The sequence below is a fragment of the Bos indicus genome, chromosome 9, assembly GCF_029378745.1.
Source record: "Bos indicus isolate NIAB-ARS_2022 breed Sahiwal x Tharparkar chromosome 9, NIAB-ARS_B.indTharparkar_mat_pri_1.0, whole genome shotgun sequence".
Classification (NCBI taxonomy): Eukaryota; Metazoa; Chordata; class Mammalia; order Artiodactyla; family Bovidae; genus Bos; species Bos indicus.
This window is the reverse complement of record NC_091768.1, coordinates 87172899-87197375: the sequence shown is the minus strand read 5'-3', so window position 1 is coordinate 87197375 and position 24477 is coordinate 87172899. Positions and strand designations below refer to the sequence as shown.

Here is a 24477-nt window from a genome sequence, read left to right as displayed (position 1 = left end):
TTAGCACCAGGAGGAAGTGGTGGTAAATTGCTTGTTTTTTTTTTTTTTTAAGACGCTGAGTGGGACTTCCCCAAATGTGATGAAGCCCATGAGATGATGCATCTACTGTGTCACTGTAACCAGAAAACAGACTCAGGATTCATGGGGTCTGATCTCCTGGATCTAAACTGAAGAGCAAGAGAAAGGCAGACAGAGCACCTGTCGCGCTTCCTGGGAGCACCATCTCCTGCAGAAAAGAAAGAGGCTTTGGTCCAGGAGGCTGAGGAACTCCTGTCACTTTCCTGGGGCTACCCTTCCCCAACCCCCCCTCCAGTCCCACCCTCACTGAGGGGCCCCTATGTCCTCCACCGTCACCCCCACCCCAGGCCCAGCAGCTTCTTGTCACCTCCTGGCTTCCTTCTTGCATCACAGAGTCACCCCCTGCTTAGGCTCAGGACTAGAGCCAGTGAGGAATCAATCTGCTCCCTTTACTCAGGTCCAGATCCTCCCCGAAGAGGGCCTAAAGGACCAGGGAGCAGGTCCGGGGAGGAGGGGCCTTTCTTCCTGACAGCCTTGGGGGGCTGCAGGCAAACCTCCTTCCTTTGCTCCCCTCTAGCCTCTGAGCCAGCAGCACACACAGCTCTCAGGACCAGGGTCCCTGCCCCCCATCTCTTCCTGGTACCCCCAGCTGGGCGCCTCCACCCCAGCTCAGGCCCACCATCCCCAGGCACCTCTGCTCAAGGCAGGGCCGCTCAGTGATGGAGGCTCTGGGTCCCCAGGAGGCTGGTGACCTGCAGGCCACAGGCTGAGTCACAACTGCTGCTGCTCCAGGAACACAGGCCTGGCCTCAGCCCTTCCCACAGTCTCTGCTGTGGGGCTCCTGCCTTACCTGCATGACCCAGGCCACTTCCTGTGAGAACAGGCCTTTGGAGTTGGGTCTGCAAAGGCCTTCCCACCCCTTCCTCCTGGGATGAGAGCCCAGCCCCTCTCATCTTGGCCCCCTGGGTGGGTCCCCTCCCTGCTGACACATCATGTGGAGCCCCCATGCTGCTCTCAGCCCCCCTGAGTCCTGCCCTCACCCTAAGTGCCTGCTGTTCTCACACCACCTACCAGGGGCCCTGCCAGCCAGCAGTCTGTGCTCAGTCAGGGGACTTGACTGAACCCTTTAAGCATCAATAGGCCCTCAGCCTTCCCGTGCCCCAGCCACCCCTCACTTCCCACTGTCATCTGACAGTGAGGACCTTTCAGAACTGAGGCCTGATTTTGTCCGAATTCTGCTCTCAGGTGATATGGGGTCTTCTTCACCGGCTCATTTCAGGATGAGGAGGTTCACGGAGGGGCAGGGGTTGGCTGGGATTCACCTTCCCTGGCCTCACACCAGGCCCTGTGCCCCTGCCTTCCCTCTGAATTCTGCCCTCAGTACCTGTTCTTGTAATGGATACAGGCTATTATGATGCCCGTTATGACCAAACTGGCGAGAACCCCGGTGGTGATCCAGATGATGTAACTGCTGTCTGGGGCCATGGGCTGCATTGTAGAGGGTCCCGTGGTCAGTGATCCTGCAAGGAGAATAAGAGTGAAGCCCTTGTCCAGACCCCAAATTCAGCACATGCCTGCTCGCCCCCCTGACCCAGGTACCCCTACTGTGCAGAGAGTTTACACACATCACATGGAGGCCCCTGAGATAGATCCTCAGGTGAGATGGGGGGAAGGGAGGAGCCCAGTCTTCATGGGGCTCTGACAGCTAATGGGGGAGCAAGGTTTCCAACACAGCCACTCAGTCCTGCTGTGACATCAGAGACAGTGACCTGAGGATGGAGTCCTCAGGAGTTGACAGCAGAGGTGGTATTGACAGATTTCCAGAAGAAAGATTGGTGACATTTGAAAGAAGATTCTGGAAAGAGGGAACAGTAAGAAGGAGATTGGGATCACAGAGATGCTCTCATGTTTAGGATCCGTGGGAATCCATGTTCACTCGTCCAAAGGCCTGTGCTGTGAAGAGAGACATCAGGAGCTGGAAGAGGAAGGAGGATGACAGAGCATCCCCGGGCCATTGTTCTCCCAGGACAGCTCACCTCTGACAGATCATTTACACACACACAGAGGGGTGGGTCCATGTCACCCTGAGAGAACTACCACTTTCTCCTACTCTTCTCACTTACCCGCGGTCTTCAACATTTTCTCCCAGCGCAGCAAGAAATCCTGAAACCAGCACTGACAGTCTGCCATGGAGACTTTCTTGAAGAACTCCGTCACAGCTCTGTCATTCTCCCACTTCTCTTTCATCCACTTCCCTTTAGAATGAACCATTGTCCAGTATCCACTCTCCGAATCAAAGAGGAGGCACAGTTGTCCATTGAAGCCAAACTGCCAGGATGCATTGATGAGTCCGTTGTCTTCTCGCCAGCATGTCATCCTGGCCTGCAGGGTCAGAAGGCCTGACCCCACCAGGAAAAGAAAGAGCTCAGCCTCTGAGCTTGACAGATTCGTTGCCCCACCTGGGTACACCTCCCCTGGGCCCAGCTAATCTGGCCCTGGTCTCTCCTGCAACAGCTGCTCTTTCCACTGGACTACTAGGCAGGGACAATATCCTTTTTTTTTTTTTTTACCCAAAAACAGTGGATGCAGCTAAGCCCCCAGTCTACTCCTCCTGCATTCAGACTTTCTAACTCACCCTTGTTTGTGTGTTTCTCCAGTGTAACGTTAGGCATCTGCTTCTTGAGCAAGGCTCCAATGCCTCTGAGTGCCTCAGTCTGTGTTTCCCAAGCGTTCATACTTTTCACTTCCTCTCCCAATGGACTCATGTACTTGATATTAGCTCTATCACAGTCATAGGAGAGAAAGACCTTTTGATCAACTTCTCCTTGAACCTCACACCATGGCTGACCATCTCTGGGCTGAAGATCGATGGTGAAATTATAGGAAAGAGAATGAGCATCTGTGAAGGCAAAACACAGTGAGGGTGAGGTTGGGGAAAAAGACCCTGAGGCCCCTTCCCCCAGTTATGTGAGAGCAGAGTAAAGTGCAGGGCTGGGCTGACAGAGCCATGACACCCCACAACACACACCACACAGCCAGTGCCCCTCCTCTCCTTGTGGAGAAGGAGGAGTCCCCTGCCTGGCAAATTTCACACATCCTGGGTGTGTCCCCTTGTCCACCAGGTCTGTTCCCAGCATCCTTTGCAGAGACGTGCCAGGGTGCTATGCAGGAAAAGCCTAGATGACAGAGGACTGTCAGAATCTAACCCCGTTTCCTGTGAGAGATGGGGAGCCTGAGGGGATGCTCCTGAGGAAGCAGGATGACAGGGAGAGGGGCAAAGAGGGGACGGGTGAGCACAGAACCCCAAGTTGGTGAAGGGAGAGTTCACAACTAGGGGTCACAGGACTTAGCAAGGCCGGGGAGACACTGCTGATCTCCCATTAGGATGGGTCTTGGAAGCCTGGAGAAAGGCCTGGCCCACATGGCATGAAAGAGAAAATCCAGAACTTCTGAGGCAGGTGGTAGAGGAGGGGATCATCTGCCAGGGGGACATGGTATGAAAGGGCAGGAAAGTGTCCAGGCCACCAGGCGCCATGGGAAAGCCTGATGGACTCCATGGAGCCTGAGAGGAAAGCACAGATGAGAAGCATCTCCAATAGTTCAAGGATGACTATTGGAAATCAGGGATAGTGGTAGGAGACCGTGTTCCTGTGGGCTTCCGGCAGGAACAGGGATGGAAAATGGGGAAAGATCAGATTCCAGGTGGAGTGTTGTATGTCAGGAGCACAGGTGGTACAACGGTCAAAGTGATTAGTGAAAGTCACTCAGTCATATCTGACTCTTGTGACCCCCATGGACTATACAGTCCATGGAATTCTCCAGGCCAGAATACTGCGGTGGGTAGCCTTTCCCTTCTCCAGAGGATCTTCCCGACCCGGAATCAAACCCAGGTCTCCTGCATTGCAGGCGGATTTGTTACCAGCTGAGCCACAAGGAAAGCCCAAGGATACTGGAGTGGCTAGCCTATCCCTTCTCCAGCAGATCTTCCCGACGCAGGAATCAAACTGGGGTCTCCTGTGTTGCAGGTGGATTCTTTACCAACTGAGCTATCAGGGAAGCTGAAAGTGATTAGAGAGTCCCAATGCCAGCCAGGGCCTGACTGCAGAGAGTACAATGCTGGCTCATAGCACAGGGTGATCCTAGAGGCAGAGAGATGGTCAGTGAACCTGGATGCAAACTGCTTGATTGAGAGACAGAAAACAAGGAGAGACAAACACAAGACTGGATGATCAGTAGGCTGAAAGCAGCCATCCCTACCAAACATCCCTACCAAAATTTCCAGAACTGAGCTACTTCTCAGAAGGCATCACCAGAGAAAGAAGCCACGTCCCAGTGAAGACGGCCCTTTCATCACCACAGCAAGTGCAGAAGTCCTTCCATACTCTCCCGATGAGCCACACGGTTATTTACTGGGGCAACTAACTCCAATACTTTGGCCACCTGATGTGAAGAACTGACTCATTGGAAAAGACCCTGATGCTGGGAAAGATTGAAGGCCAGAGGAACGGGGACGACAGAGGATGGGACAGTTGGATGCCTTCACTAATGCGATATACATGAGTTAGAGTAAGCTCTGGGAGTTGGTGATGGACAGGGAAGCCTGGCGTGCTGCAGTCCATGGGGTGGCAAAGAGTCAGACACGACTGAGTGACTGAACTGAACTGGAAGTGCAGAAGGAGAAACTACTCCCACATTCATATGGGACCCAGTGTGTTACTAACACCACACACAGGAACGGTAGCATGATCATGGCCCCCGTGCTGTGAAGTATTGCTCTGAGGACCAGGCAATTAATAGACACCTGTGCCAGGTCCTGCTGACAGTGGTTATCTCTGGGTCCACAGGTCCACTCAGTGTCCATTGCACACGTCCTGGGCTTCTGACATGAATGCACAGTCTGTGTTGTTAGTAAACTGCCATGGGTGAGGTACCATAGTCGTGGATTCCACATTCATTCTTCTCACCCTGACTCCCCATCCCCCGATAGTACATGGAGACAGTATCATCTCCTGGAGGAAATAATGAAAACGAGTACCAACCTACAATCTCTCTAGGCCTGCAGAGCTGTGGTCCCTATCTTATCTCCACTGAATTACCACTGAGGTCCTAGGTTCCCTCTAATGGTACATATGACACATTTCAGGCTTCACAGACCCTAGGTCTCTGCTGCAACTGCTGTCCTGGCACAAAAGCAGTCACAATTGATGAATGATGAGTGTGGCTGGACCTGCTTCTTGGGCAGATGACCCAACAGAACCAGTGACATCATAGCTTCCTGTGTTCAGAAAGGTGCTACATGCTGTAGGTGGCATTTTACTTGGAGGCTCACAACACAGACTCCTCGTGTCCTGAAGAAAGGACATACCACTTGCAGTGAGAAAGCCCATACCATTCAGTGCGGCTCCTGGTATGGTCCTGGGGCCTGGCAGAGATGAGGCCTCTGGTCATGGAATGTCAGAGTTGCCCATTATGATCTGGGTTCACCAACCCCAACCATTAGTTCAGATAGGCCAGCCGTCATAGGATAGAAGTGATTATGTGGCTTGGCATAACCAGGGCCACAGGGAACAAATAAGATGTGCCAGCAGGTGACCTAGGCCTGACACCAGAGTTGATACAGGGCCACAATCCCCTGCTCACACCTGTGGCTTCATGCAGTATCCCCTATGGCTCCTTGAACCAAGGAAGCCAGACTACAGCAGAGGTGGCGCATTAGCCCATAACAGCCAGATCCACACTCCTATCACAGTCCCACCACCAGAAGCTACAAGGCAGGACACGGTAAGTTTCTGGTTCATAAACAGACAACTGAGGCAGCTCTTGGATGCTTCTCTACGGGATGGGTCACTCATTACTGGGGTCAGAAACCAGGACAGTGGACAAGTCTGGTTCTCAGTTGATTTACACATTATATTTGGCTCCTGCTGCTCCACAAATACGGAAGCTCCTTTTGCACCCAGAGACAGATACCAAATGGCCTAAAGAGACCTCGAGATTTACTTTCTTCTGCAGAAAAAAAATCTGTCAACTCCTCCCTTAATCAATAACCATTATAGGCTGCTGCTGTCCCAATTCCTAGACACTATGAATGTAGGACCAAAGGGTAGAAGTGGGGATGCCCAGTTTCACCCTTGAGCCCTGTGTCATACTCTGGGACCCTGTTCCTGTCCCTCCTAAGTTAGGTCCTGGGGGTCTGGTCGGGGGTTTTGCTGGGTGAATTATCAGACAGAGGGATAAGATGCCAGTTGAGAGAGGGCATGTTTAGATTCTCTTCAAGAGATAGGAAGCTGTTGGAGGCCCTGGGCTTCTTGGGACCATGGAAAAGTGGGTAATAAATGGTCTTGTAACCAAAAGGGCTCTAGGGGACCTTAGTGGGAAAGACCTGCCCCCGCCTCCCATGGTCTCTGTCTGCCTCTTGTTTGTAGAAAAGTTTCAGTCAGCCAGGCCTCCTGTGAGTCTCAAAACAGTGGTTTACGAGTTAAGGATTAGAATATGTGAAGATGGAGAAACGAATACTCCTTGTGCTGGGAAACTGGTAACAATTTAGACTGTGACCAGCCACATAGCAGTGTCATGAAATTATCAGTTCCCTGAAAGATAACAAAGAGCTGACACAAGCCTCAAGTTGTTTCTACAGAAAGCAGACCTCCAGCACATAAAAACTGCTGGCTGCAAACACGCAGAACCCCAGACTGGTTGGAACCATAATTTGGTGGTGCGCAAACGTTCGCCTTGTGCCAACCACCCTGACTGTGCTCAAGACGCTGATGCGCCCGCAGCCGCCACCTCTGCCCCCTTTCTAACCTGGAAACTTGGAGGCGGTCTGAAAACATTAGGTCACTATTTCCCAGGGCTCCTGAACAAACCAGCTTCTCCTTTTCCACCACTTGTTAACTTCACCAGTGGTAGCATATGAGTCATAACCAGCTTCAATTTGTAACAGCCTGAGCTGTCTGGGAGGAGCTTTGACTCCAGGGAGGTGCTGATCAATGGCTAGGCATTGACAGCCTTACATTCAATGCATATGTAATTTTTCTTTTAATAAATTGAATTCTTTAATTTTTTCAAGTGTGTTTAAAAATCCATTTTATACTTAAGCCAGCCTTGAAGATAAGCACAAAATCTGTCTACTTTTTTTTTTTTTTTTTACCCAACACAACTCAGGCACCCATTCTGTGCAGGTGTGGTAAAAGGTATTATTAACCTTAAAACATGATTGCACCTTCTGGAATTGTGTTATCTCCTTTTCCAGAAAGTAAAAATAAATAAAATCACCAGTGTTTACTATTGACCTGCCCCAAATCCACTTCTGGCTCTGAGAAATGCTGCTTTTGCTGCTGCTACTGCTGCTGCTAAGTCGCTTCAGTCGTGTCCGACTCTGTGTGACCCCATAGATGGCAGCCCACCAGGCTCCCCCGTCCCTGGGATTCTCCAGGCAAGAATACTGGAGTGGGTTGCCGTGTCCTTCTCCAATGCATGAAAGTGAAAGTGAAGTCTCCCAGTCGTGTCTGACTCTTATCGACCCCATGGACTGCAGCCTACCAGGCTCCTCCATCCATGGGATTTTCCAGGCAAGAGTACTGGAGTGGGGTGCCATATGCTAGGATCTGCCAAATTTAAGATGTTTCAGTGAATTCTGCTGCTACTTTCCCCAAAGTAAGAAGGCAGAACCCCTCTTTATTAAAAAAATAAAATAAAAAGGCAATTTTTCATGAAAGAGTAGTTTCTGTTTCTACTGTATTTTCCTCTTTTTTTCCTTCTATCTTTTTTCTTCCTCCAACACTGCCTTTTCCTGTACAAGGCAACAGCATTTTTTCACTTTTCTTTTCCTAAGACAAAGTATTTTATCTTTTAGACAAATAATTCCCAAGACTAGTAATAAATATTAAAAAAGAAGAAGAAGAAGAAGAAGAAAGAAACTTAAGGGTTTCCCTGGTGGCTCAGCAGGTAATGAATCCACCTGCAATGCAAGAGACCCCAGTGCAATTCCTGAGTCAGAAAGATCTCCTGGAAAAGGGAGAGGCTACCCACTCCAGTATTCTTGAGCTTCCCTGGTGCCTTAGATGGTAAAGAATCCACCTGCAATGTGGAAGACCTGGGTTTGATCCCTGGGTTGGGAAGATCCCCGAGAGAAGGGAAAGGCTACCCACTCCAGTATTCAACCCTGGAGAATTCCAGGGACTGTATAGTCCATGGGGTCGCAAAGACTCGGACACGACTGAGCAACTAAGCCTGGCACATTCAAGGGTGAATCAACTACATTACTTTGATGAAGTAAAAACTAAAAAGCACTTGGCACTAAGCTAGTCCAAGTATTTGTGTTGAAACAATTTTAAAAACTATTTATTTTATAACACTGTTTAAAACTTTCTTGGTCAAAAAATTTATACAAACATTTTCAGTTCAACCTAATGAAAGTGATATCTAGGAAATATTCCACATCATTAAGTCTGTCTTAGAAAGTTCAGATGCTATGGCATTGCTAAGGCACAGTGTTCTGGAAGACAATGTGCTTCTGCAGTGCTGGGTGATGTTTGTGACTGGCTGGCTCCAAGTGGGCCTCAGCAGGCATCGTCCCCCTGATGCTGGGGGACTGTGAGAGGACAGTCAGACACAGACCCCCAGGGCTGCATGGAACCCTGTGAGACACTGGGCCAGCTGCTGGAACTGGGCTTCTCCTCCGAATCTAAGGCCCAGCACAAGCCATCACAGCAAATGGTTCATCAGGACAGTTGATAGGCTGGGCTATTTGATGACCTTCTTTCATATCTCTAAAGAGTCGACATCCGTGTAGGGTATTTGACCCAGAGCCATGAGCTCCTACACTATCACTCTGAAGGCCCACACATCACTAGCCCTGGAGAATGAAAATAAATTATTTTTTTCGTATCTATCTTTTTTTGGCTCTATTGGGTCTTAGTTGTGGCACTTGGGATCTTTTTGCAGCATGAAGACTCTTAGTTGCAACATGCTGACTTCTTAGTTGTAGCATGTGGGATCCAGTTCCCCGACCAAGGATCGAACCGGGCCCCTTCATTGGGAGTGTGGAGTCTTAGCAACTAAATCACCAGGGAAGTCTGGAGACCTCATTCTTAACCAGACATTCATGAGCCATCCATTGATCCCACGTTTTAATTGTCCTCCAGACAGTGAGAGTCCATGGGGAACAAGACTCTGGAGAGGGGCTATCTGTACTCTTAATTTGAGGTTGTCATCAATGGCAGAGCTCCTAGTAGCCAGGTCTTTGTGGAGGGCTTCTCTTCTGACCAGGTAATCCATTCCACAGGCAATCTGACCTTGTGGACCAGGTCCTGTTGAGAAATTGCCTGCGGATTATTGGCCTCTACTAATTTGTACTGCAGGCTCCCCTGGTGGCTCAGACAGTAAAGAATCTGCCTGCAATTCAGGAGACCCGAGTTTGATCCCTGGGCTGGAAAGATCACCTGGAGAAGGGAATGGCCACTCATTCCATTATTCTTGCCTGAAGAATTCCTTGGACAGAAGAGTTTGACTGACTAATACACACACAGACACACAATTTGCAATGCTGTGAAAACTATTTACGATTCTCCCAATTCATGTAAGGCAATATCACCAGGGGTTTTCTCTATCTTCTATACACACAAGGGAAATAGGAGGAAGATTTCTGTGATGAAGATATCACAGCTTGCAACGTTCAGGGAGTATTGTCACCTGAATTTCAGAAGCTTAATCTCTGTTTTTACAAATGATTGCTGTTCTTTATTTGGATCTTTTTCATCTACATAAATCCCATGGAAAATACGCCCTAAACTACCTTCTTGGAGTACATCCTCTCCATGGATAGAATTATCCTCTCCTTGGATATTTCAATATCCTTCAGCTTAGCTCTGGCCTCCAAAAGAGGGGCACTTCTCAAGACACTCCTCTACCCACCCACAAGGTAGGATAATGGGATGGAAGTACCATTGTTGGGTGTGTCTCCTCTCAGACATGGAACATGTCTGAGACATGGCTGAGACAACCCTTGGGAACTATTGGACACTGATGCTGTCTTCCAGTTCAATTCTTGTCACACTATGAAGGTGCAAAACAGCTAATATTATTACTACAAGAAATATAACTGCAGGGCAAACCCCTGTGCTGATACAAAACACACGGGTAGAAGAAGCTGGAGCTGCATGAACAGGATCATAAATAGTTCTGCTTTTTTGTAGCACATTTTCCTTCCTTTCAAATTTTTGAAGAAGGGAAGTTTTTGAAGAATTTACTGTCAAGTTGAGCTGCATTTAGTATCATAACCTCATCATCTACTTTGCAGAAAAGGAGAGCTAGAGCCAAATCACTGATACAGTGCGTGGAAATACCCCCACCCCGTTGTTACTCGCACCCCCACCCCCAACAAGCAGAAATGCTGACCTGGGGCAGGTCCATGAAACTGTCTACCTGGAAACCTGCTTATATTCAACTTGGAGTCTGCAGGCCAAGTGAAAGGCAGGACATCTGTTTCGCTGGGTACGAACAGGTTAAAGGATAGACGTAGTGTCCAACAAGATCACTTCTCTAATAAAAAAGTTCTGCATCTAAACCAATGAGCCAGGGCACCTGGTCCCTGATCAGGAAAAGGCTCACACCCGCCTCCGGGGTCGGGGATGGAGCAGCGCCGCGGAGCCCAGGGGTCGGGGGTGCAGCCGCGCAGCGGAGCCCGGGATCTGGGAACAAACCGCGCCGCGGAGCCCGGGCCGGGGAAGGAACCGCGCCGCGGAGCCCGGGGATCACAGGTGGGGCCGCGCAGCGGAGCCTCGGGTTCGGAGAGGAGCCGAACCACGGAGTCTCGGGAATCCGGGAGGAGCCGCGCCGCGGAGCCCCGGGATCGCGGGTGGAGACGCACCGCGGAGTCTCGGGGATCTGAGAGGTGCAGCGCCGCGAAGCCCCGGGATCGCGGGTGGAGCCGCACCGCGGAGTCTCGGTGGTCCCGGATGCAGCCGCGCCGCGGAGCCCCGAGATCGGGGAGGAGCCGCGCCGCGGAGTCCACGGGCCGGGAGTGGAGCCAGCAGCTGCGGCTCGGACAAGAGCAACTCAAGCACGTTTCAGCCGGGAGGGCGCGGCCGCCGCCGCCTGGGCACCCGGGTCTGCTCTGCGTTTATAACTTACGGCCGGGAAAGAGCGCTGGTCCTTCAAGGGCCGGGAGATGGAGGGACCAGAAGGGTCTCTGTTGCACAGGTCGGGGCGGGAGGGTGTGCTTTTCGGGGTGGGTCTGGGTCCCTTCTCCCTGGGAAGGCCGACTGGTCCCAAACGGCCCTGCTCCAGGGCTCCCACTTCCCAGGGGCGGGCTGGACCCTTGGGGGGTTTCAACCGCATTTCCTGCCGCGTCCCAGCCCCCTCTTCTCCCAGCGTCACCTCCCAAACTCCCGGCATTACTACTACACCCAAGGTACCCCTGTTCTGGCCCAGAGAGCCGGCAAGAAGCCGGGAGGAGCCACCGAGGAGCAAAGGGGCCGAGGGAAGGGAAAGAGGAGGGGGCGGCGGCGACACGCTGCAAGAAGTTTCGCGAAGCCCCACGGACACCACCCCCATCCCCTTTACGGGTCAGAACCCATCCAACCTCCTCGCGTTCCCCAGCAGGTTCATCCCCGAACTCACCGCTGGACGTCCCGCTCAACAACACAATCAGAAGCAAAACGAGGAAGCCAAGACTGCTCTTGGAGCCACCCATTTCTCCCTTTGCCACCTGGATCCCAATTTTGCAGGAGTGCGAGGCTGCCAAGTCAGAACCCGCGATCCTCTCCCGCTAGCCGGCAGCTGTGGCCTGGACCTCCGCCTCTGCTCTGACTGCCTGAGCGCCTCCTCCGCCGACAGGCCCCGCCCAGGTTACCGCCGGATCTGGGCGGGGACTGCTGCCTGCTCCCTCATTCACACGCCTGCCTTCCTGTAAAGCAGCCTACCCGCCTTTTACACTGGGCGCCCACGTGCGCTGGTTACAGGAGACCGCAACGCTCTTGTTCCTTCAATTCAGTTCAGTTGCTCACTCCTGTCCGACTCTTTGCGATCCCATGGACTGCAGCACGCTAGGCCTCCCTGTCCATCACCAACTCCTGCAGTTTACTCAAACTCTTGTCCACTGAGTCGGTGATGCCATGCAACCATCTCATTCTCTGTTGTCCCGTCTCCTCCCGCCTTCAATCTTTCCCAGCATCAGGGTCTTTTCCAATGAGTCAGTTCTTTGCATCAGGTGGCCAAAGGATTGGAGTTTCAGCTTCAACATCAGCCCTTCCAACGAATATTCAGTACTGATTTCCTCTAGGATGGACTGGTTGAATCTCCTTGCAGTCCAAGAGTCTTCTCCAACACCACAGTTCAAAAACATCAATTCTTCCACGCTCAGCTGTCCTTACAGTTCAACTTTCACATCCATACATGACTATTGGAAAAATCATAGCTTTGACTAGACGGACCTTTGTTAGCAAAGTAACGTCTCTGCTTTGCAATATGCTGTCTAGGTAGGTCATAACTTTCCTTCCAAGGAGTAAGCGTCTTTTAATTTCACATCTGCAATCACCATCTGCAGTGATTTTGGAGCCCAGAAAAATCAAGTTATCCACTGTTTCCACTGTTCCTCCATCTATTTCCCATGAAGTGATGGGACCAGATGCCATGATCTTTGTTTTCTGAATGTTGAGCTTTAAGCCAACTTTTTCACTCTCCTCTTTCACTTTCATCAAGAGGCTCTTTAGTTCTTCTTCACTTTCTTCCATAAGGGTGGTGTCATCTGCATATCTGAGGTTATTGATATTTCTTCGGCAATCTTGATTCCAGCTTGTGCTTCTTACAGCCCAGCGTTTCTCATGATGTACTCTGCATAGAAGTTAAATAAGCAGGGTGACAATATATAGCCTTGATGTACTCCTTTTCCTATTTGGAACCAGTCTGTTGTTCCATGTCCAGTTCTAACTGAGCTGCCCTTGTAAGGAATGCCATCCATGAAGGACTGACTTGGGGCAGCTGGACAGGTGGCCAGGGTGACATCGATTTAGGAAACCCAAGATGCGATGGTAGAGAAGAGAGGGGCGGAGCCAGAGCGCCTGAAAACTCGCCCGGGGGAAGGACGGAGAAATCGCCCGTGGCTCCTTGGCCGGGCCTCGTCCCAGCTCGTGGGTCCCCGAAGGCACCGCGGCGGCGCCCAGACTGACAACCGGAAAGAGCCTCGTCATCACCCCGCAACCCTGGGCACTTCCTTACAAAGACTCACTCACCGACCGGGCGGGCCTCCAGGGGCGCCGTCCCGCGAGCGCAGCACCTCGACCCGGGGCCAGTCTTCCGCGCCCGCCCGGGGATCCCCGCTCCAGCGACGCCTGTCCGAACGCGGCCGGCCGAGCTTCCCCCGAGCCGGGGCCTCGAGGTGTCGGGCAGAGTCGAAAGAGCGATTCAAAGTGAAAACCCCGAGGAGAGTTTCAGGATTTATCTTGTGGTTGTTCTCTCGGGGTTTCAAACTGCACGAAAGCGACCTTGGCTGGACCGGGCAGGCGAGGACCGCGCCCCGCAGATCGCAGGAGCCGGGTGCGGAGGAGTGGGCGGTGAGTGCGAACCCAGGACGGGCCCCCGCAAATGTTCTGTCTTCTCTCGCCACACCGAAGCCACCAGCCCGGAGACCGCGGGGTTGAGCCACCTGCGCGGCTGATGTCGTGCTGGAGACGGGTAGCGCGGGGGAGGGGGCTGGGAAAGGCGGGAGGGGGCCGCTGCTGCTTGACTCGGCAAAATCCGTCAATGTTTTGCGGTGAGCTTGCTCCTCGGGGCCCTGGGAGGACTTTGCCACTTGCGGGTGAGCAAACGGTAATAAATTCCCGGCTGTTCTGGAGCTCGGCTCCAACAGGACTATTGGACTCTGTTGTACACCCTCCTCCGATATGACAGACCTGGTGGGGTCGGCCGCTGCTGGTTTGATTAACAGAAGGGAATGACAACCCACTCCAGTATTCTTGCCTGGAGAATCCCATGCACAGAGTAGCCTGGCGGGCTACAGTCCATGGGGTCGCAAAGAGTCGGACACGACTGAGTGACTAACATGTAGTGAATCGTAATCATTACAGAGAAGGTTTGAGAGGTTAGGATGGAAAGTGGATGTAGGAGAAAAGAAGGGATAACTGAGCAGGAGATGGCAGCGGCTGTGGGGTGGGGGTGAGGGAGGAAGGAGTTCAAAGAAAGATTAGAGCAGGAAGTGGTTCAAGGAATGAGCAGAAGAGCCAACAGAACGTGGGCTTTTCTTGCTCACACCAGAAAAGGGCTGTTTTGGAGAGAGGATAGTTATTCAAAGTGAATTTGGCTTTGTAATGTCATGAGTATTTTTTTTTTTAATGAGTAATTACATTTGAAACTTAAGAAATACTTCCTGGGTATAAGTGTTATTTTTCTTGTTTTTCAACAGGGCTTCCTCAGTCTAGGACTAAAGACTTTGGGCGGTGCCAGGAGACAGAGGTATAGACACACCCCAGGCTACCTTTTGCTGGTCACTCTCCTAAAACTGCAGGGAGGAATGTCACTGGCACAAACCACAGGTCATCTTTTGCTGATACTGCTGCTGATAGAAGCCAGGAAGACTCCGGGCAGTGAGTGTCCTGGATCTGGGGCTCTGGTGGGTGAGGGGGACATGACAAAATGGGGAGGGAAGGAGCTCCACCCTGGTGGGCCCCTGTCCACCTGCTCTTAGGATGGTGAGGGTGTGGTTTAGTTGGACTGGCTGCCCAGGAGGTGACACCCTGCCTTCCAGGACCCCACCCAAGGCATGGTGCCTGGGCCTGTGCTCCTGTAGCAGCTTTCCCTCTTCTGGCAAGTCCTACCTCCTACTCCAGTAAAACTTTCCTGATGACTAGGGACCCATCGAAATGTGGCATGTGTCCTATGGCATCCTTCTCCCCATTCTGTTGAAAGTCTTATCTGTTCAGATAGATTTTAAGTCTCTAGAAACCAGACACTGTCTTCTGTTTTTGCTGCCTCACAAGCTGGCATGTGAATATTTAGTCACTTAGGTGTGTCCAACTCTTTGCCACCCTATGGACTCTGTAGGCTCCTCTGTCCATTCTCCAGGCAAGAACACTGGAGTGGATTGCCATTTCCTTCTCCAGGGATCGAACCTGGGTCTCCTGCATTGCAGGCAGATTCTTTACTGCCTGAGCCACCATATAGCAGATAAATCTTCCTGCTAATAGCATATGGACAGAAAAGATCCACGGTGGCATCAAAGTGTTTAACTAAAGCTCAGACAGTTAAAGGTGAGGCAGGACTGAGAATGCAGCAGAGGAGGGGATCTGGGATAGAGACCCGTCCCTCTGCAACCAGGCCCTGGAGGAGGAAATTCCCAGCCATACCTGTGGTTTTCTCTCACAGATGCCCACTCTCTGTGCCTTGACCTCACTGTCAAATCTCAGTCCAGACCTGGCCAGCCCTGGTGTCAAGTCCAGGGCTCCGTGGACACAAAGCCTTTCCTCCGGTATGACAGTGCCAGCAACAAGGTCAAACCTTTGGGTTTCCTGGGAAAGGAGGTAAACGACACGAAAGCGTGGACTGAAATAAGCCAAACGCTGATAGAAGCAGGAAGAGAGCTCAGGATGGTCCTGCCTGTCATCAAACTGGACAAAAAGGAGGCGAGGGGTAAGTATGGGAAGGGGGTGGGAGCAGGAGACAGCAAGAGAAAGAGTGCATGCAGGGAGGGCATTCCTGTGAAAGGACTGAACAGGATCCAGCCTTAGAGACCCGGTGGACCTGATGGGTAAAATGGGGCAGGTCATGGTCAGAAGATCACGAGCCCCTAGATGTGCAGACACACTTGAGTGACTGGGGAGGATGGACTGTGGAGAGTCCAGAAAGATTCATTGTGTATGGGGGGCACAGGTCCTCCCACCCTGCAGGTAAAGCTGTGTTGTCAACGTGAAGCTGAGCAACGCTCTGGTGCATCCTTGCACTTCAGCCTCGATGGACAGACAGCCCTCCTCCTTGACACCATGAGCATAACCTGGACAGTCATTGATCCTGGAGCCACAGGCATCAAGGAGGAGTGGGAGAACAACCAGGAACTGGCAGAGTATTTCAGGACCATTTCAACAGGAGACTGCAGTTACTGGCTTAGGGAATTCCTGAAACACTGGGAGAAGATGCTGGTCCCAGAGCCCACAGGTAACTGAGTGGGGTGTGGGGGAGGTGGCAGCTCTCTTCAAAGGTCTAGTGCCTTCATGTGTGGATATGAGCACATATGTTAGTGTAATTGAAAATGTGATGATGGATGGAGTGACTGATCTCTTTGTGGGCTTCCTGTCTGGAGAGTCAGTGATGGGCATAGCACAGAACTGGCCAGCATCCTCCTTTCCCAGCCCACCTCCCTCAGCACAGGAGCCCCCTTCCTCATTAACCAAGACCCCAGGCACTGCTCGATGGTCCCCAAACCTATATATGCATTATGTTTCCAGGCCTTCTCTCCCTCTTGTCGTACTGATCCTTTAAGCAGCTCAAATGTCACTTAATGAAGCCCTTATCCCTTCCCAGACAGAATTAAGTGCCCCTAATTGTGTCCTCCTCAAAAAGGACTCCTCATAGTAAACATGTCCACCTGAAAGATAATCAGATGGACATTTGCTGTCTCAGTGACTCAGACGGTAAAGAATCTGCCTGCAAGGCAGGAGACCCAGCTTTGATCCCTGGGTTGGGAAGATCCCCTGGAGTAGGAAATGGCAACCCACTCCAGTATTCTTGCCTGGAGAATCCCAGGGACAGAGGAGCCTGGTTGGCTACAGTCCATGAGCTCGCAAAAGAGTCGGACATGATTGAGCGACTAACACAACTCAGGAGAAATATTGGCTCCACAAAGACAGAGCACAAGCCCATTAATCTTTCCATACCTGGACCTGAAGAGTGGCTTCACATGAGTCAGTAACTATATGGGGAACATGTGCTAAGGACAGCACGTGCTGAGGAAGGTGTATTCTTAGATTTGACAAGGCTTTTGCTTTTTCGTTTTAGAACCAATAATAATGGCCCCAGATATCAGCCAGTCTGCATCCATCCGATTGGTCTCTTGCATTATCCTATTGATCATCACCCAGTTAGTTCTAATTGCTTCATCGTCATGAATATTATGAAGAAATCAGGGACCACAGCAGGTGAGAAGCCAGCCGGCCTCTGGCTCCTAGGCAGGTTTGTTCTGGTCAGGACTTGGGAGAGGTGAGCCACGGGTTTCACCAAGCCCCTGTCCACTGGACCCATCTTTACCAAGATGATGTTCTGTCTTTGTCTTGGGCCCCCACACTTCCCTGTAGGGTTGGGAACCACTCTGTTGGTGGGGTAGAAGAGGCTGGTGTGGGCAGCAGGACAGTGCAGTGGGAGTGGGGATGAAGACAAGTGTCTTCTCCTTTGGGGGCCCCGGGTACAAGATGTAGACGTGGTGGGGTGGGGTGTTGTCCTGAGATCTTACTCAGGCTTTCCCAGACCTTTGATTAAAAAAAACCTTTTGTTCTCTGATGATAGCATTCTCTAGCTCAACATTTTCCCCAGTGGTTCTAACAGCTATTCCATCATCTGGATGTTTCTCCCTGGACTATGAGAAGGTACAATGTTAAACCAACTCTGGGTGGCAAAAACTGACCCTTGATGACACTCTGGCTGTTGATCTAATATACTACCTTCTACTCAGAGTGGGATTTAACAAGAAGCTAAAGAAGCCTATGCTTAAGAATTCCTTCACTTTCCAGGACTGTTGATGGGCCCTTAAGATGTATTGACTTGGTCATTTTGAGGATTTGCAAAAGTCAAATATTTGCTCACAATCAGTTAAAACTTCCAATGCTATTCTTTCCATCAGACTTGCCTTCATGTGGGGTGAAATTGGGGTGGGGGGCGGGGGTTGGCATTTTTTTAATTCTGTTAAGAAGATTATGCATTAGGGATATACTATGTGATTTAATGAGACATAATTTAGGTGTTCACACTCACTTTCATGTATAGTTAAGTTACCGCATGCTTTTATGGGCTGAATGTTCTTCTTAATTCATGTGATAAAATCCTCACCTCCAGGAAGACTTGTTGAAACCACTCAGTCGGTGGTGTGTGGTTATAGTCTGTGTTGTGGTACAATAGGAAGTATACGTTTGGTCGGAGTCCTGGTTCCTGGATCAGAGTTTCTAAAACCCACATTTTGGTGTCATATTTGGTGTTCTGAGTATAGAAAAGTAGTTTTTCTTTAGAGACCTAGCAGACTAATACATATGCAGAAACCTGCAATCAAGTGTTAACTGCCTAGATGTCATGACACAAAAGTATGAGGCTACCAGTTGAATTATCATGTAGATTAATATATGTATTAACATACTAACATGTTAATGTGTAAAAATGTATCCAGGACAGAAGAAAGGATAAAGTGTGATATAGCCAGGAATGGAACACTATAACACAATAAATAAAGAATACATTACCACAGTAAAACCATAGATGCCTCATAAAAAGGAGTTGAGAGGCAAGTGCTGAACACAAAAGAATATATATGCTGTGGTACTCCTATTTGTTGTGTTACATTATTGTGAAGTTTAACTGAATTGTTTTTTTAAGATGTATTTATTTTTGGCTGTGCTGGGTCTTCACTGCTGTGTGCGGGCTTTCTCTACTTGCTGCTCTCTAGTTATGGTGCAAGAGCAGCTCCCTGTGATGACTTCTCGTAGCAGAGCGCAGGCTCTAGGCTGTGGGCTTTAGTAGGTGGGGCACATAGGCTCAGTAGCTGCAGCTCCCAGGCTCCAGGGCACAGCCTCAGGATTTGTGGCCCATGAGCTTAGTTGTTTCGCAGCATGTGGGATCTTCCCGGACAGGGACTGAACTCGTGTCTCCTGCATGGGCGGGCAGATTCATTACCAATGAGCCACCAGGGAAGCCCCTAATCGAATTATTAAAAAGACATTCTAAGCTTGATTCTAAATCTTATCTCAATAATTTATGGATGAAGATTAGATGTTCCATGACTTACAATCAGGAAATTATGCATACTGGAAAAGATATTATTTAAAGGACTATCCACGACCTAGATGGACCCTTATCAGGTGCTCTAAACTAGCTCATGCACAACAAAACTGAAGAGAATGAACTCTTGGATTAATATTTCCCACTTAGAAAGGGTGACTGCACTGAACTGGCTAACAGAGAACACTGCTGACCTCAGAAACACCTAAAAACAATGCTCAAACAAAGAAGATGTTTGAGCTCATACATTCATACCAGGACGAGAAGAAGACAACATTGGAAAAAATTTTAGCCTTTCAGTTTTCACTCATGTCTAGACAAACTTGAAGTTTTCTCCTGTCAGGAATATATTCAGTGATGCAGAGAATTCAATTATACATTGTACCTTTTTTGCCCAGTGAGAATCACATGAATGTTTATTGAAACTCCTTTATTTTAGGGGCTCAAATGTGTTGAAGTCCTACCATTAGGTGAAGGAGACCTCACCTGGAAATAGGGTGTGTGCAGATGTAATCCAACCAAGGTGAGGTCAGGGTGGATTAGGTTGGGCTCTAATCCAAAGACTGGTGCCTTTACCAGGAGGCACGCCTTGAAAGAAATGTGGACACGCAAAGAAGAGACGGATATAGGAAAACAAGACACACGAGTGTCATGGACGGACAGAAATAGACACTGGGGCTACGCACTGCCAAGGGTTTCTGGCAAGCACCAGTGCTGTGCATAGTACCTCAGTCATGTCCGACTCTTTGCGCCGCCATGGACTGCAGCCCACCACGTTCCTCTGTCCATGGCGATTCTGCAAGCAAGAATACTGGAGCGGGTTGCCACTTCCTTCTCCATGCAGCCACCAGTAGTCAGGAAGAGAAAAGATGGAGCCTCCCTTAGAGCCTTCAAAGAGGGCCCTACTTACAGCTTGATTTCGGACTCTAACCCTCACAATCTTGAAAGAATAAATTTTGGTTGTTTCAAGCCATGGAGTTTGTGGTAATTGTTTATGAAGACTTCACTGTCCCATCCAAGCTTGCGGGAGCTTAGACTGCATTCCCAGCACAAAGGGAACTGCTGAGCAAGAAGGCAGGCAGGAGAGCAGTTTTAGAGAAGAGCCAAGAAACAGACCCAGGGACGTCTAGAAACATGACACCTAGTAGACTTCTAGACACCTAGTAGACGAGGAAAGAAATACCAGCGAAGGGTACACTGCTCAATACGTGACAGCGGGAGAACTGGCTGATCCTGTAACTAAAAGAGGATTTCTATTTAGCACAAAAAAAAACGTTCATTTTGGGTTGATCAACGCATGAAGGTGACTGTTCGTGGAGGCTCGGGGCTGTATGCCAATAGGAGCACGTTTGCTGAGTAGTTTTAGATATGGGGCTGGGGCATTAAAAAGGAGACGGCACGTTTCCAGGTAGGACCCAGACAGAGACCTAAAATTCCTGCTCGGCCCTGGGGCAGAGTCCTGGCAGCCAGCCCCTTCCCAGAACCACCCCGAGCTGTGTGTGGCTTTGCGGCAGCTGGAAGGCCCAATATCTTGGGGAGAACTGGTCAGTGTGACTGTGTGTGTGAGAGAGAGAAAGAGAGAGACAGAGAGAGAGGGTATGCGTGAGAGGAGGAGGGCAGAAGAGAGGAGTGATCGTGTTAGGTGCTCAGTCATGTCTGCCTCTTTGCGACCCTGTGCGCTGTAGCCCTCCAGGCTCCTCTGTCCATGGGATTCTCCAGGCAAGAATACTGGAGTGGTTGCCATTTCCTACTTAGGTGTGTGTGGGGCAGTGCCACTAATTTGTGATAGGAAGGTGAATGTGAAGAGAGTGAGGGAATGCTGGAAAGAGTGTGTTGGATGTGTGGGGAGCGGCCACAACTGGTGTGTGAGAATGTTGGGAACCTTGATGTGTGTGTATGTGTGTGACTGTGGACAGCTGAGCCTGGGACAGAAGGGGAGAAGACAGTATGCATATGCAGAGGGCCCGGAGGGGGATGCCCTGGGGGACCCAGAGAGGAGGAAGAGAGTGAAGGGAAATGGCTGTGAGGGGAAAGTTTCTGGATGGCAGTGGAAGTAGACGGGAGTCTTCTGTGTGGAATTTGTGTGAAGGAGTGTGTACAGACAGTGTGAGGAAGCCAGGGTCCCTGAGGGAAGGGAACGCTGTGACTTTGCAGAGAGTGGAGAGCCAGTGGGGCAGGCAAGCAGGCACTTGTGTGTGAAAGAAAGTGTGTGGGGGGTGGGGGATGGGGTGTGCACAGAGCGAAGGGGGTGTGAGGAGACCTGCATGGAAAATTTCAGGAAGGGTGACGTGCACAAGGGTGGAAGGAGTGTAAGTGAGAAGCATGAAGTCTATGTGGGGAACATGTGTGTGTGAGGGGGCTGTGTGGGAGGCTGGAGAGTCAGGCTGGGCTGTGGGTGATGGAGGGCAGTGTGATGGCGAGGGGGCTTGTGTGTGTAACTGTGGGGGCTGAAGTGTGGGAAGACAGGTGTGTATGGAGAGTGTGGGGTGAGTAGTGTGTCAGGACTGTTGCTGAAGAGGCCTCAGTGGTGACCGGCTCCCCAGCTTCTCCCTTCTCTGGGCCTGGACCCTCTGGCCTGGACCCCGAGGTTCCAAGGGAACCAAAAACTGGCAGGGACAGGGAAGAAGCTGATACCCCCTATCATGTACTTTCTTTTTTTTAGCTTGAAACACCACACAAGAATATCTGCCTTGTGACAGGTGTCAACTGGGGCAGCCTTCACCAGCTGACGCCTCCCCCAGGCCCAGGGGCTGAACTGCATTCTCTCCCTCAGTTTCTAGTCAGCCTGGGGTTTCCCTGATAGCTCAGTTGGTAAAGAATCCGCCTTCAATGCAGGAGACCCCGGTTCGACTACTGGGTCAGGACGAACCCCTGGAGAAGGGAAAGTCTACCCACTCCAGTATTCTGGCCTGGAGAATTCCATGGACTGTACAGTTGGACCTGACTGAGTGACTTTCACTTTGGAGCCTCTGAGCAATAGGATTCCCTTCAATCCCTCCCCTGCCTACTAAGCTCAGGGGGAGGGACTCTTGTAGGGGGCCCAACAGGTGGAGGAGGGGACCCAACCCTCTCCACCGTGCCCCTCCCACCTCTCCAGGCCCAGACCCCTCACTGTCCCCCAACTCCTTCCTCCCCACCTCGCCCTTCTCCCCACCTTCCCTCATCTCTTACCGCTCATCACAGGTGTTCCCAGGTCTGTCCAGCAGCTCAGCTGGGAAGCCAGGAGCCTGCATGGCAAGACCCCCGGACCCACCCTCAGACACTCATGGCCCGTGTGTCCTGGACTCTGTCCAGAGGGAGCAGAAGCAGCTTCAACAGAAAAGTGGGGACTTGGGAGCCTGAGCTGTGACCTTAGAGACTACTCCCCAGCAGCTTTTAAATGCAACCTACCCTCCCTCCCCCCACCCTCCCACTCCATCTCCCTTTACCTCACCAACCCAACCACACTCCACGACCCCTCCCACACCACCCCTTGGCCCCCCCTTCAGGAAACCCTAGAGCCAATGCCCACCTTGCCAAGTCCTCCCTGCTGTTCTGAAGAGGTTGCCCTAGTACTTACCACTACTTTCCACGGGATGGTTTGTTTTTTCATCTAGGGTTGTTAATTGCGGGATTCAGACAGGGTCACATATTTTTCTTCACATGTCTTGCCCTTGGCACTCTCCTTTCCAAATAGCTGATTCCTCTCCCCAATGTGTGTTAGGGCTACTGTACTGGCATCAGCATGTACCCTGGGGAAGTCCTCAGCCATAGCGGCTACAGAACATCAGGGGTTAAATGGAGACACCAGTGAGGATGGGGAAGGGTAGAAAGACACTAAGTCTGGGGTCCACTCTGCCTGTCCTGCCTTTCAGGGGACTTGAACCCCGTGTCTTAGACACCAGGCTTTTGAGAGCACCCTTCCTCCCTGTCTTAGTCCCATGGGATTGCTATAACAAGTAACCATACATTGGGTGGCTTATAAACAACAGGAAAATTTTCCCCATGGTTCTGGAATCTGGCAAGTCGAAGATCAAGGCACTGGAAGATGTCTGGTTCACAGAGGGCTGTCTTCTCACGTTGCACTCACCTTGTGGAAGGGTGGAGGGAACACAGGGTCATTTTCTACAATGGTTCTCACCCATTATTTTGACTGTGTGGATCACAACAAACTCTGCTAAATTCTTAAAGAGATGGGAATACCAGACCACCTGACCTCACTCCTGAGAAATCTGTATGCAGGTCAAGAAGCAGCAGTTAGAACCAGACATGGAACAACAGACTGGTTCCAAATCGGGAACGGAGTACATCAAGGCTGTATATTGTCACCCTGCTTATTTAACTTATATGCAGAGTACATCACACTACATTCTGGGCTGGATGAAGCACAAGCTGGAATCAAGACTGTCAGGAGAGATATCAATAACCTCAGATACACAGATGACATCACCCTTACAGGAGAAAGCAAAGAGGAACAAAAGAGCCTCTTGATGAAAGTGAAAGAGGAGAGTAAAAAAGCTAGCTTAAAACTCAACATTCAGAAAATAAAGATCATGGCATCTGGTGCCATCATTTCATGACAAATAGATGGGGAAACAATGGAAACAGTGACAGACTTTATTTCCTTGGCCTCCAAACTCACAGCAGATGGTGACTGTAGCCTTAAATTAAAAGATGCTTGCTCCTTGGAAGAAAAGCTACAACCAACCTAGACAGCATATTAAACAGCAAAGACATTATTTGGTGACAAAGGTTCATCTAGTCAAAGCTATAGTTTTTCCAGTAGTCATGTATAGGTGTGAGAGTTGGACCATAAAGAAAGCTGAGTGCCGAAGAATTGATGCTTTTGAACTGTGGTGTTGGAGAAGAGTCTTGAGAGTCCCTTGGACTGCAAGGAGATCAAACCAGTCAATTCTAAAAGAAATCATTCCTGATTATTCATTGGAAGGAATGATGCTGAAGCTGAAGTTTCAATCCTTTGGCCACCTGATGTGAAGAACTAATTGGAAAAGACTCTGATGCTGGGAAAGATTGAAGGCAGGAGGAGAAGGGAACTACAGAGGATGAGATGGTTAAAAAGCATCACCAACTCAGTGGACATGAGTTTGACAAAGCTCCAGGATTTGGTGATGGAAAGGGAAGCCTGGCGTGCTGCAGTCCAGAAGGCCACAAAGAGTCGGACATGACTAAGAGACTGAACTGAATTGAAAGGAACGCATCAATCATTTCCCACACACTCATCTTCTGATACCATCACATTCAGGGCCAAAGTTGCAACAGATGAATTTTGTGGGGCACATGAAGAGTGAGCCAGCACTCCCCATGCCAGCTAGCACATGAGTTCTTTCACAGACACTTAACTTGGCTACAACTTCATTGTCACTCCAGCCCTGATATGAGATGGAGGCTCCACAGAGGCATTGGAGAAACAGACTTTCCTTCATTATGACAATAACAGGCCAAACCCTTGCTTCTCTTGGAGGAAAATTAATGCCTTGAAGGCCTGCTCAG

General features: G+C 50.4%; 2 protein-coding genes and 1 pseudogene across 3 annotated transcripts; 1 reads left to right on the top strand and 2 right to left on the bottom strand.

Annotated features, from left to right (window-relative positions):
* Positions 1–11805, bottom strand: LOC139184958 (UL16-binding protein 3-like). The gene is made up of 5 exons (XM_070796346.1): positions 11641–11805; positions 2654–2917; positions 2142–2417; positions 1403–1538; positions 1–226 (listed from the first exon to the last, which is right to left on the bottom strand). Exons 1-5 carry the CDS (start codon positions 11711–11713, stop codon positions 163–165), a joined length of 813 nt encoding a protein of 270 aa, XP_070652447.1. The 5' UTR covers positions 11714–11805; the 3' UTR covers positions 1–162.
* Positions 8506–10338, bottom strand: LOC139184843 (tyrosine-protein kinase RYK-like; annotated as a pseudogene).
* A 61-nt stretch (positions 11806–11866) lies between the features above and the next one.
* On the top strand, positions 11867–17853 carry LOC139184952 (UL16-binding protein 6-like). 2 transcript variants are annotated; one of them, XM_070796342.1, is made up of 6 exons: positions 11867–13571; positions 14420–14600; positions 15379–15642; positions 15883–16164; positions 17005–17144; positions 17548–17853. In XM_070796342.1, the coding sequence occupies exons 1-5, from the start codon at positions 13047–13049 to the stop codon at positions 17112–17114; spliced, it is 1362 nt and encodes a 453-aa protein (XP_070652443.1). In that variant the 5' UTR covers positions 11867–13046; the 3' UTR covers positions 17115–17144; positions 17548–17853. The 2 variants fall into 2 exon arrangements, with proteins under 2 accessions (XP_070652443.1, XP_070652442.1); XM_070796341.1 differs by having other exon boundaries at positions 17509–17853.
* The last annotated feature ends 6624 nt before the right edge of the window (positions 17854–24477 follow it).

Excerpts from the sequence above, each read along its gene's own strand:
- LOC139184958 (XM_070796346.1), bottom strand. The coding sequence starts at position 11,713 with ATGGGTGGCTCCAAGAGCAGTCTTGGCTTCCTCGTTTTGCTTCTGATT. Across the intron at positions 2,918-11,640 it reads GTTGAGCGGGACGTCCAGCG|ATGCTCATTCTCTTTCCTAT; the intron begins GTGAGTTCGGGG and ends TTGCCTTCACAG. Across the intron at positions 227-1,402 it reads TGTATCCATTACAAGAACAG|GAGATGGTGCTCCCAGGAAG; the intron begins GTACTGAGGGCA and ends TCTTTTCTGCAG.
- LOC139184952 (XM_070796342.1), top strand. The coding sequence starts at position 13,047 with ATGGTAGAGAAGAGAGGGGCGGAGCCAGAGCGCCTGAAAACTCGCCCG. Across the intron at positions 15,643-15,882 it reads GGACAAAAAGGAGGCGAGGG|GTCCTCCCACCCTGCAGGTA; the intron begins GTAAGTATGGGA and ends TGGGGGGCACAG. Across the intron at positions 16,165-17,004 it reads GCTGGTCCCAGAGCCCACAG|AACCAATAATAATGGCCCCA; the intron begins GTAACTGAGTGG and ends TTTTCGTTTTAG.